Below are 12,649 nucleotides of genomic sequence, written 5' to 3'. Positions count from 1 at the left end.
AGTGAGAGAGCTTAGCGGGTGGGTGAAAAATGAAAATAATGTGGAGAGTGAGTTTGTAGTGTTAAACAAATGGGTAAATTTTGTTTAAAAGGTGTGGAGAGTGAGAGACACGTGTACGACACCTACGATTCTGTCTGTTCGCCAACAAGGGTGTTATCGAGTCGAGCTGAGCCTAGTTTTCGGCTTAACGAGCTTGGCTCGTGAGAGAGGATAAGTAAACGAGCCGAGTCAGAAATTATGTGGCTCGGCTCGGCTCGATAGTGGATTTGGTATATTTCGAGCCGGCTCACGAGCCATCTCCAAATAATTTTATTTTATTTTTTTTCAATTTTTTTTACAAAATTTCGCTGGGCGCCTGGGCAGCAGTCTGACTATGAAATGTTTTTTTTTATTCAATTCCATATGGATTTTATTTCCCAGAATAGATTCTCATTTTTTTCTAAAGTATATGTTTAATTAATTTATATGTAATGTGAAACTATTAACAGCAATTTTTATTAATTATTTGTTACATGAATTAATGAATTAATTCTATATTGCTTCATGCAGTAAGCTAAGAATAAATATTTGAGTCAAAGTTTGCTCATAAATTCAAAAAGAGTGGATGGATAGATAATTCCTTGGAAAAATATTGAAAAAGTAATTTTCCATAATACATCACCCAACAGTTAAACCTACTTAAAATCAACATTAAATGAAATGCTATTGCTATTAACAAATTATCATTTAATATATTGTATGTACCACAAATTAAGTTAAGTGAACTAAATATTTTTTGTTTAGTTCACTTGACTTAATAAAGTTTTCACAAAAACAAAATGGGGGATTAGCATAACTATACATCAAGTGACATCCCCATCCATCAAAAAATATATATAATAGCAAAATATAATTTGTTGTATGTCTATTGTAGCCCCACTCCTCCTACAAACAAATTAATGTGAAACATATTAAGTATAATTGTCATTTTATATAAACCGTAAAGATGAAAATGCAAACCTCAACACAAAAGTAATAAATATAGACCTGCAGAATCCTACTGTCACAGCCAATAACTCACAAGTGAATCAACCAATCAGCTGACTCCCATCACCTGATAGAATAGGAAGCTGAATCTCCAAGTGATCCTCATCCTTCTCTTTCTAAGATGAAAAAGAGATAAAAATAATCTATAGGTTAGAATAAAGTTATCTTAAATATAGAATTAAACAAAACATGTAAGCAATGGAACTTACTTTGCACCCTTTCTTCACTCCATTCAAAGTGCGACACCAGTCACATCCACATAACAACATCTCCATCGTAGTTGGTGACAAAGAAGCTTGGTAACTATCAATAACCCTGCTCCCATCACTGAATGCAGACTCTGAAGCAACTGTAGTGATCGGGATGGCTAGTATCTCTCGAGCCATCGTAGACAATACAGGAAACTTGGTTGAATTTGTCTTCCACCACTGTAAGGCATCGAATGAATCATGATCCCCTACACACTTATGGCATCCCTCTCCCAAATAACAGTCCAACTCAGACTGACTAGGCTCAACAGTTTCAACCACGTACAGAAAAGTGCTAAAATCATCCCAGGCCTCGGCTCCCTCAACCGCAGCCACCTCACCAATGGCTCCATGTCCATCCCCTTGTGATGTAGAAGCAAGGGCAATAGTCACACCTTGGTTAGCTTGAACATACTCCCCATATAACTCATACAATGCATCCCGAACCGTCACCATATTTGCCCGTCCTTCTGCCTCAGAATACATCTTAGGGAATGCCCACTGAATAACCCTCATTTTCAACCGAGGATCCAATATAGCAGCCACAAACATCAATACATTACATTCCCCCCAATATTTATCAAACTTCTGTTTCATTTTCCTAACCATTACTCTAATAAATTCATCTTCAGATTCACTTTTACTATTCAACATACATTTCACTGCACACACCTCCTTCAAGAATAAATTAGACGTCGGATAATCACTTCCTGAAATGAGTTTGGTTGAACCACTGAATACTTTCAAAACTTTACAAACTTTCTCCTCTTTCTCCCAATCCTCGTCACTTGGATTATTATGATAATTGATATCCCTCTCTTTCACTCTTGGAAAAACCTTTTTGAACTTAATTGTCGTTGCCAACATTTTATAGGTAGAATTCCACCTTGTTTTACAATGAAGAATAAGTTTCCGATACGGCAATTTAAGTTGTTGAATAATCTCAGAAAATACCTTGAATTTGCTTTCGGAACTGTTGATATACAACACACTCTCATAGATGTCGTCAATGATGTGCCTAATTTGATGAAGTCCATCTTGAACAATCGGGTTCAAGATGTGTGCGCAACATCTCACATGAAACAGTTTCCCTCCACAAAGGAGTTTCCCCGAAACTTTAAAATTTTCCTTCAAAACTTTAATCGCAACATCATTACTTAAAGCATTATCCACAGAAATATTATATACCTTATTTTCAATTCCCCATCCCATTAGGCACTTGAAAATGTCATCCGCAATCGCAATACCAGTCCGGGGAGGAGGTAGATGAACAAAGTTGAGGATACGTCTATTCAGCCTCCAACTACTATCTATCCAATGCCCGGTCAACACCATATACTCCATCTTTTGATTCCCTGAATTCCATAAGTCTGTAGTCAAACTGATTTTTGTCACAGTCTTCAACAAAGTCTTCAATTTGGCCTTCTCACTTTCATATACCTTCATACAATCTTTTTTACAAGTGTGGCGGGAAACCGGAGTCCATCCAGGAATCCTATACTTCATCATATTGTTCAAGCCCTCTTCCTCCACAACTGTAAATGGATGCTCATGCATAAGTACCCAATGGGCGATCAATTCCCTCATTTTCGACATGTCAAACTTCCCACTTAAAGCTGGCAAAATAGTAGTTGGAACATTATTACTAGCACTCGGAAAACTAATATGTTGTTGCCTCATGGAAGCTTTTCTCCTTAAACACCGGCTTAAGTGTCTATTGAATTGGGTGGTGCTTCCGGTGTCATTAATACACAACTTGACTTTGCAATGGATACACTCAGCCTTTTTGGTGCCATTAGGGAGTACCACCTCCTTAAACTCCGACCATGCCACTGAAGTCTTCGCTCTTTTTTGCTTCTAAATCGGATTTTGATTTTCATCACCATTATCTGGGCTACTAATACTTTGCTCCGTATTAGTAATGGTTGCATTCAAGTTAAGGTTGTCGCCTGGTGTATCGGTAATTGTATCTTGTATTGCAGGGGTACTTAAGGAATTACCCTCCATTTACAAACCTATAAATGAAAAAAAAAAAAAAAATTCAACAATTTAATGTAAAACCAATATGAAATAATGTCAAACTATTACATTGCACACACATCAAACCAACACATTATACATTGCACACCAATATTAATTGTCACCAATACATCCCAACATTTATTTATTCTTTTATTAGAGACATTGATTTTGTATCATGTTTGATTAAGTTTCACATGTTATAATATTTAGAATTTAACATGTCCTATTTTGAATTCATTAAAGTTGCATATATAAACTTCATTTATGTAAATAAATTGGAAGGGTACATAAATTGAATTTGATTGAGCAATTTAATGCAAAACCAATATGAAATAATGTCAAACTATTACATTGCACACACATCAAACCAATACATTATACATTGCACACCAATATTAATTGTCACCAATTCATCTCAACTTTTATTTATTCTTTAATTAGAGACATTGGTTTTGTATCATGTTTGATTAAGTTTCACATGTTATAATATTTAGAATTTAACATGTTCTATTTTGAATTCATTAAAGTTGCATATATAAACTTAATTTATGTAAATAAATTAGAAGGGTACATAAATTGAAATTGAACTTAATTTATGTAAATAAATTGGAAGGGTACATAAATTGAAATTGAAATTGAACTTAATTTATGTAAATAAATTGGAAGGGTACATAAATCTATGTGCTGCCATGCCATGCACAACACTGTTTTGCAGAGAAATATTTTATGTGTGCTAATAATATATGATGTTTGAATATGCAGGGAGATTGGCAATGTTGGCATTCTTGGGATTTGTAGTTCAACACAATATGACAGGAAAATGACCATTTGACACCATTGTTCAAACACTAAAGGGTTACTAAATCAACTGTCTTACTTTTGCAATCAATTTGAGTGAGATTTGAGCATCAATGTAAACATGGGACCTTTAATGTACAGGGGAACTTAGATGGCATTTATATTACCGTTTACATCACTTGCCCCAATTAAATTTTACTTTCTCTAGCAAGAATGAATACATACAAATACAAATGTCATCTACTTATATTTATGGTACTGGCTCTTCTTTCTTTACCCCACACCAACACATTCCCACAAGTCAGAAACAAATTTTTAAATCTCCCAGTCCCCACCACCAAGTGCAGGACCACATTCCCACAACAAGCCACAAACAAATTTAAAAACTACATGTCGGCCAGCCCCCACCACCAAATGCAAAACGCCATAACCACATTCCCACAAACCACAATAATTAAATAACAACCAGTCAACCATTAACAAACTGCAATTGAAATTTTGTCCTAACACAACCACAATCACAATTCACAAACAATTTGAATGTCAGTAAAGCAATTTCAATAAATAGTCAAACAGACCCATACGCGGCACTACTCTTCACATATAGTACACAAGTATTAACTTTGTATGAGTTTCACAGCAACACCACCATGACACTACTCTTCACAGACTGCTCTTCCTCAATTCTTTCACCGGAAAAAGCCATTTGTTACCGACGAACAATTCACGAAAAACAAGTAAAAATTTGACGAAAATCATCTTAAACCCCAAACCCCAAACAAACAATTAAATCCCAATCGACCATAGCAGATGATGAACCGACGATATCCACTTCAGATCTGACGATGACGAGATGACGAACCGACGATATCCGACAAAGATGATGACGAACCGACGAAATCCACTTCAGATCTGACGATGACGAACCGACGATCCGGCGAAGCTAACGAAGATGAACAAGATCTGGCCGAAAATCAACACTTTGGGAGGAGTTTGATTCAAATTTTACGGCAAGGGTTCAACTGTGACGGATTTTTCGCGATTTGGGGATTTTAATAATGGGGGCTAGTTTGTTATTTTTCAAAACTTGTTTGCATTATTATGACGAGCCGAGCCTTGTATGACTCAAACTCGGCTAGTTTTGTCTCACGAGCCGAGTCGAGTCGGCTCGTTATCAGATGAACCGAGTCGTTAATGAGTCGAACTCGAGCCGAGCCAAGCCGGCTCGTGAGTGGCTCGGTTAGTTAACTAGCCCTATTCGCGGAATTGAAACTGAGTCAGTGGTTGACCGATTGAGGGGAGAGCACTAGAGAACCGGGTTTCAGAGCTTGATGAGTTGACTGTAATGCCTTAATTATTTTTATAATAAATTGGAAAAGTGATGCTCTTAACTACACTTGTTTATATATATATATATATATATATATATATATATATAGATATATATATAATATATATATATCTATATTAGATGATTACTAACTACACTTACAAAGAAATTTTACAAATATCTTAATACAAAGTGATGTGACAAAAAATGAATAGAATGGTGAATTTAATGAGTTTGACTTTTTATTTCACTTTTCGATTCATTTTTTGCTACCCACTTTATATATAAATCTTTGTAAGATTTCTTTGTAAGTATAGTATTATTGTTAATATAAAGTGAAGAAACTATCAAAGTAAAAGAATTAACAATCATATTTATAAATAGATACACCTCATTTTGTATAAAAATCTTTGTAAGTATAGTATTATTGTTAATATAAGTGTATCTATTTATAAATATTATTATTAATTCTTTTACTTTGATAGTTTCTTCACTTTATTTAAGAAATAAAAATTAATTTTCGACAAAATTTTATTGAAAAATCATATATTATATAGAAGATTATAATGTATCAACATTAAATTAGATTTTATAAATGTGTTGAGCTTTTCTGAATTAGAAACTTGGTATGTGTCATTTTCTATTATATGATATTGTTTATATGGATTTCATTATATTAATTTAGAGTTAATGACTCTTTCCCTCCCAAATAATGATTTAATGACACTTTTCCACCTATCGACTTTTAAAATTCTACTTGACTTTTCAAATTTATATTCCAGAGGTGAACATAAAGCAAATTCGATCCAAGCTATTGAGGCTTTAAAAGGAAGGGAGACCAATGAGTCTTTTAGTAGTAGAATGTTCTATTTTGGTGGTTGAGATTAATCGAAATTTGACTTGGGAGGGGTAGCTGTGCAAATCCTAATCGCTCGATTACTGGTGATTAGTAGGATCGATGAGAATAGGGTTTGAGAGATTATGGTGAGTGATGATTGAAGAAGATAATGATGGTAATGTGAGGTTGCAACGATGCTGAAATCAGAATATAAATTTAGATAATTAAAAGTTTGTGGGTGAAAAAATATCATTACATCATTATTTGAGTGAGAAAAATCGTTTAATCATTAATTCAGTATAATATAAAGCATAAATAATATAATTTTGAGGTTTTCATCATATTAGAGAACCAATTTTAAATATATTAGATCAACGCACATTAAATAAAATGAGATAATAATCTAAAAATTAGATAGTAATTTAGAGCGTTGAAATTTGCGTACATGATGTGGAATTTGGATCAAAGGTGGTTAGGAGACAGGAGCACTGTAGTGTCCCTGAGGTTGAGCGCACGGGAATTTGGGATTGGTTCAACCGTTCAAATACCAAACAGGAGGCAACTCGTCTGACACGTGGAGGACATTAAAATCCTGTTTTTCATCGACATTGAAAATTGAAACAGTTGTTGACCGGTTCGGATTTGATGGGTCATCTGTGACGTCATAATTATATTATACAATAAACTAAAATAAAGTAATATTTCATGTCATATATTAAAGTTAAACCAGAGAACAAACAAAAATTTTGACCATATTAGTAGATAGACAAAAATAAATAAATTACCTGTCAACAAAAAAAGATTGATTATATGATGTATAAGTATTAATTTCAGTTCTTCTTAATACCATTAAACAGTTCACTATCAATCTAGGGATCTAACATAATTCCAGTTTTTCTACTCCTCTGTATTTGCATGTACTTACATAAGGATCAAATTGGTCGAAAGAAAAATGGTCCTGACTTTCGACTTCACTTGTTGCCCAAAAACTTCATCTTCCATTTCATCCTGCAAATGAAACTGAAACAAAATCAGCCCATTTATGTTTCCAGAAAGTGTGTGCTTGCATGTCAATTTCAGTGGTCTTAATAACTAATTTCATACATTAATGTTTACAGTTTTACTTCAAGTGTATAATTTTACGGCACACTTATCCAAATACTTGTATCTAAATAAACATTTTTGCACAAAACACTATAAATCCCAGTCGCTAATTTTAAACTAAAAATCATCATTATAGAGAGAGTTCAATATTCAAATAAAGCTATACATTTTCCATTAAGCCCCCAAGTAATACAACAGAAAATAACATGGTATCAGAGCATTTCAAGTATACGTAAAGAAAGGGCTCTAATTGACAGAAAAACAAGTTATAAATAATCCATTGAAGCCTAATTGGTTCATCTAAGGGCTGCACATATGCATTTGAACTGATGGACAAAAGAACCTAAACAACAAGAAGCTAACTGAATCTGTTAGACTAGTAGATAATGCACAGATTCAATAAAGCTACTTCATCCAAAACAATTGAACCATGAAATTGATGGCTGATACTTCTCAGCATTTAGTTCATCCAGGTAAATATTTGAATCCACCTTTTAAGGTCCAGAGCAAGTTTTTGATTCTAAACAAATATGTATTTCAAATATCATCCAAGACTAGTTAAAGAAAATATCTGATGTCATTATTCATTGTTTTCTGCAAGAATAAAATTATTTATAATATTTTGTTATACTCTTCACTATTTCACCGTATTTTTAATTGCAAAAAACATCAACCTCCCTTGCAGGTAAGTTACAAATACAAGATTATTTACTACTGAATAATTGAGGGCCTCCATAATGTTCAAAAAAAAATTGACCATCAACTGAGCATTAGCTTCATACGATATTTGACAAGGTAATTGCAATGAAAAATGTCTGAGCTTTAAGAACAAGTATAGATTAACTGTTGCAAGGGACAGATTACAGCACTAGTGAAAAAGTCAAATAGAAAACATATTACAAACCTTGGCCACAAACTCTCTTGCGCTGGAGTCTCTTGATATTATTCACAGCATAAGCAATGGCCTCCTTTAGTGTGGCTTTTCTTCCTTCTTTAAAGTTCCAAAGCTCCGGAATGGTATATCTCCCGCTTGGATTATACTCATTCAATTCTTTCAGAGCTGTTACAACTGCCTCGTATATCTCATCTCCCAACTCTTTAAGTTCTTGTAGCTTCTCGTCATCTTCATTTATAATTTCCTCCTGCACCATGCATGACCATTACATCTAGTCACATTAAAAAATTTATAGTCCATGTGCAGCAGATACAAGTATTGGTTTCATCCGGAAATCAACGCCTAGAAAAGGATAAGATGACCAAAACTAGGTGAACTATTTCCAACCACAGCAAAAAAGTTTAAGAAGAAAATGAACTTTTAATTTCCACCATCCATCGTCAGAGACAAGAAATTTTGGCCTGTGACACAAAATTATTTCAGGAAATTTTTTATACATTTGCAGGCTAACTATGTTTCATGCATATGAATGCCACCAATAAAAAACAAAGTTTACAGCATAACAGCAATATAAGGCAAGAACAAGATCAAACATGCTACCTGGGCATTCCCACCAACATCTATTATCTTGAAAGGGTGCCACTCTGGGTTCTTCAAATTCTCCTGCCACAAGGAGCAAAGAGTGAAGGCCTGCACCTGTGCTTCCTCTAGTGAAAACTTCTGCATGCATGCATTTTGAAATGGCTTTGGATCAATCTCCCCCATTCTCTTTATTCCAATAACTGTACGAGCACCCAACATATCTACAAAACCCTATCAAAACAGAAAAATCTTGCATAACTTCATCCTTATGATTCTCTAGGACACAAGTAATTTAACAAATCTAATCAACACTGCGCAACTATGCAATTAATGCATTTCATGCAACTTTCCAAGCCAAGAGATTTAGCAAAAATATATACTAGTGACTTCTCATTAGTTACTTTTCTGAAAAAATCACCCAAAAACCCCTCTCCTTTTCCTTTTATTTTCCATATACTTTATCCCTTATCCACTATCATCAAGAATATGATTGCCATAATCATTCATATTTTGGACTTCAGATTTGCCACTATGGGACATCTTGACTGCTATTCTTTAACCACCATGCTTACCACGAACCCACATGTTTAATGAATAAGATATGAAGATTACCCTTGATTAGGCTCAAGCCATTTGATCAACAAGATATGATTTAAGTAATGTAATTAGGGATACCTGAATTAACTCTTTACGTGCTTCGTGTAGTTCATCGTTGCTCTGACGCTCTTTGTTGATTAGAATTTGACTTAATTCCTCCAAAGAACCCAAATTCTCCTCTTTCTCTGCCAACTCATCATTCATCTCTTTCATCTTCTTCTGTACCTCGTCTGAATCTCCAAGATATTTTATCACCTCTCTTTGGCCTTTCAAGTCTTCAATTTCCATTTCCAGCTTCTGTTTTTGATGCAACTGTTTTTCTAATTGCAGTATCTTGTTTAAGGCCTCTTCTTTCTCCCTCTGAAAAATTCATAAATGTTCATATATAAAAGCTATAGAGAGTGTAAAACAGAAAATAAGTATGAAACAAAATGTGGTGCACATCAGTCAAAGCACATCATTGAGCAACACACCTTTTGCTCTTCAAAGAGTCTGATGACATTCTCATCAGCCTTTTTCTGCTCCATTGAAGCCAGCTGAAGTGAGTTGTTTCTTGAATCATACTAGAATGACCAAAAGAACAAACGTCAGTATTCCACATGATGTATTATTATGCAAAAATAAAATGCTACAGTGTTTTGCCAAGAGTACTTCAACTGGCCCAAAAAGGTTACCTTTTTTCTCTCTTCTTCAAGTTTTTGCCTCTCACGCTCTGTTGATGCTTCAAGCTTGTTCAATTTTTTGCTCCTGTCATCAATTTTCTTCTTCCTAGCATCCAATTCACAACTGAGTTTCTCTTGTTCTTCCAAGATCCTGCGAACGTTATCACGAGCAAGCTGCTGCATCTTTCTTGTCTCTATTGGACAAAAAGAACATTTCAACACTATTAACTTCTTAATCAAATATTAAGTATAATAATGTTGAACTATATATTAAGACGAAACACCATTTGGTGATTCAATCATCATTAGAGGCCTACATAAAGAGACGGGAGCAAACCTTCAACAAAAGCATAGTGTAGTTTGTCTTTCTCCTCAAGCATCCTGCTCAATGACATGGTTTTCTTATTGTACTTGTATTCCAGTTCATTGAGATTTTCATTTGTCATATCTATCTTACTGGCAAGGTCTGCAACAACATTGGTTTTGTCTTGATTTTTTTCCTGCACAATGTCAGAGAATGTTCTTAACTTCCCTTCCTTGCGGATATACTCCCCGATTGGCCCTTCAAACTCACTATCATCAGCACGTGCACACCAGCCATATATACTTGAGCCAGGGCTTGTTTTCCTTTCATTCCAATCTTTCTTACTATGATGATCACTTTCAAACACCACCTCAAATTCAGCTGCATTCATGAAACCATTCCAATCACTGTTAAATTTCACTATGGCCTCTATAGTGAGATTTTGTTCATTCCAGAAAGTATAAACCTCTGAAGGTTTATATCTAGCAAATTTCTTCAACCAATATCCACAATCATTCACATCTCCTCCATCTTTTGGATCACTTACAATGTTAACAATAATTCCCATCCAAGGCCACACATAGGTATCTTCTTGCTCCGGAATTCTATTGACAGGTTTTGATACAACTGAAGCTTGGGTTTGATCTGTTTCAGCAGCTAGGTCAATCTCCAAATACTTTGCCAGGGCAAGGTGGTTTGCCTTTTGTTTCGCATTTCTGTTAGCAGATCCTTTACCCACTCCCGATGCATGTTGAAGCAAGTCCTTGTACTTGTAAACTTGTTTCTTCTTCCCAGCGCAAAAGGGGCATCTAAAGGTGCCGCTAACCGGTACTTTGTACTTCCCAGCCCTCAGCTCTTCATACGGTTTCTCTATGTACTCATTGATCTCAGAATCACTAATATCTGACACTTCTTCAGAACTGTAGTCCATCTGGGTTATATACAAGAATTACAAGTAGTTAATTAAGAGATAATTTAAAGAATGGTGAAGGGAACATTACTAAAACGCAATCAGTTTTTGAAATAACTGCTGCGTTGGGCTAAAAGGACCAGATGCATTCAGTAAAACTCCTTTTTGAAATAAGCAGTTTTTGAAAAAAGTTTCTTCAAAATCACTCCCTAAAATTCAACAATTAGTTATTCTCAGACACACACTAAACTAATCAACTACATCAGCCAAATTGTTTTATAAAAAAAAGCAACTAGTCAAAAATCAAACAATCATGTTCTCTCCATCTTGCTCAAAAAACACAATAAGTCCATATCCAAACACACAATTTCACAAAATTTAACGAAACCCTAACTCCATCACCAAATTTAACAAATAAATTTGAAAGAAAATGTGGTGCAAATCAGTCAAAGCACATTATTGAGCAGCACACCTTTTGCTCTTCAACGAGTCTGATGACATTCTCATTGCCTGCCAAGTCTTTAAGTTCCATTTCCAGCTTCTGTTTTTGATGCAACTGTTTTTCTGATTGTAGTATCTTGTTTAAGGCCTCTTCTTTCCCCCTCTGAAAAAATCATAAATGATCATATATAAAAGTTATAGAAAGTGTTAAATAACAAATAAATTTGAATCAAAATTTGGTGCAAATCAGTGAAAGCACATCATTAAGCAGCACACCTTTTGCTCTTCAACTTCAACGAGTCTGATGACATTCTCACGTTTATTAATGTAAACGATGCATCTAGCCTACAAAACTTAAATTCAATTAATTGATTATTAAAAATTTCTTTTTGGGATCGTATATGTACAATTAAGTATATACATTGGAATCGTGCATGTAAAATAAGTATTTAATTAATGTATTAATCCTTAGAATAAGTGAAGAAAAGAAGAAAAGGAAGAACAAATAGAAAGTGGACAGTCTGGTGATAGCATTATTTGTAACTATGTTAGAATCCATATGTAATTAACGCAAATGCAACCAGGGTATGAACTTAGGATTTTGGTAAACCTCGGGTGAGAACATGTCGTTTGCTCAAAACACACACACACAATATATATATATATATAAGTGAAAAGAAAAGTTATTCTACAAATTATTTTACTTCATCTATTTATAAATATTATTGTTAATTCTTTTATTTGATAGTTTCTTCACTGTATTAAAGAAGATAAAATTTAATTTTCGAAAACATTTTATTGAAAAATCATATATTATATAGGAGATTATAATGTACCAACCTTAAATTAGATTTTATAAATATTTTAGTTTTTCTAAAATAGAAACTTGGTA

The 12,649-nt window shown here is 34.2% G+C and overlaps 2 protein-coding genes across 2 annotated transcripts; both read right to left on the bottom strand.

Moving 5' to 3' along the window:
- Positions 1-1,067: 1,067 nt before the first annotated feature.
- Positions 1,068-2,783, bottom strand: LOC116125391 (zinc finger BED domain-containing protein RICESLEEPER 2-like). Its single transcript, XM_031411129.1, has 2 exons — positions 1,236-2,783; positions 1,068-1,142 (listed from the first exon to the last, which is right to left on the bottom strand). Exons 1-2 carry the CDS (start codon positions 2,781-2,783, stop codon positions 1,068-1,070), a joined length of 1,623 nt encoding a protein of 540 aa, XP_031266989.1.
- Positions 2,784-7,137: 4,354 nt separating this feature from the next.
- On the bottom strand, positions 7,138-11,337 carry LOC116125425 (factor of DNA methylation 1-like). The gene is made up of 7 exons (XM_031411157.1): positions 10,440-11,337; positions 10,115-10,296; positions 9,914-10,003; positions 9,519-9,800; positions 8,862-9,074; positions 8,271-8,505; positions 7,138-7,282 (listed from the first exon to the last, which is right to left on the bottom strand). The coding sequence occupies exons 1-7, from the start codon at positions 11,335-11,337 to the stop codon at positions 7,266-7,268; spliced, it is 1,917 nt and encodes a 638-aa protein (XP_031267017.1). The 3' UTR covers positions 7,138-7,265.
- Positions 11,338-12,649: the final 1,312 nt, after the last annotated feature.

This window comes from Pistacia vera, unplaced genomic scaffold (genome assembly GCF_008641045.1).
Source record: "Pistacia vera cultivar Batoury unplaced genomic scaffold, PisVer_v2 Contig164, whole genome shotgun sequence".
In the NCBI taxonomy this organism is placed as follows: Eukaryota; Viridiplantae; Streptophyta; class Magnoliopsida; order Sapindales; family Anacardiaceae; genus Pistacia; species Pistacia vera.
The sequence above is the reverse complement of the archived record's forward strand: the minus strand, read 5'-3'. Positions and strand labels throughout refer to the sequence as shown.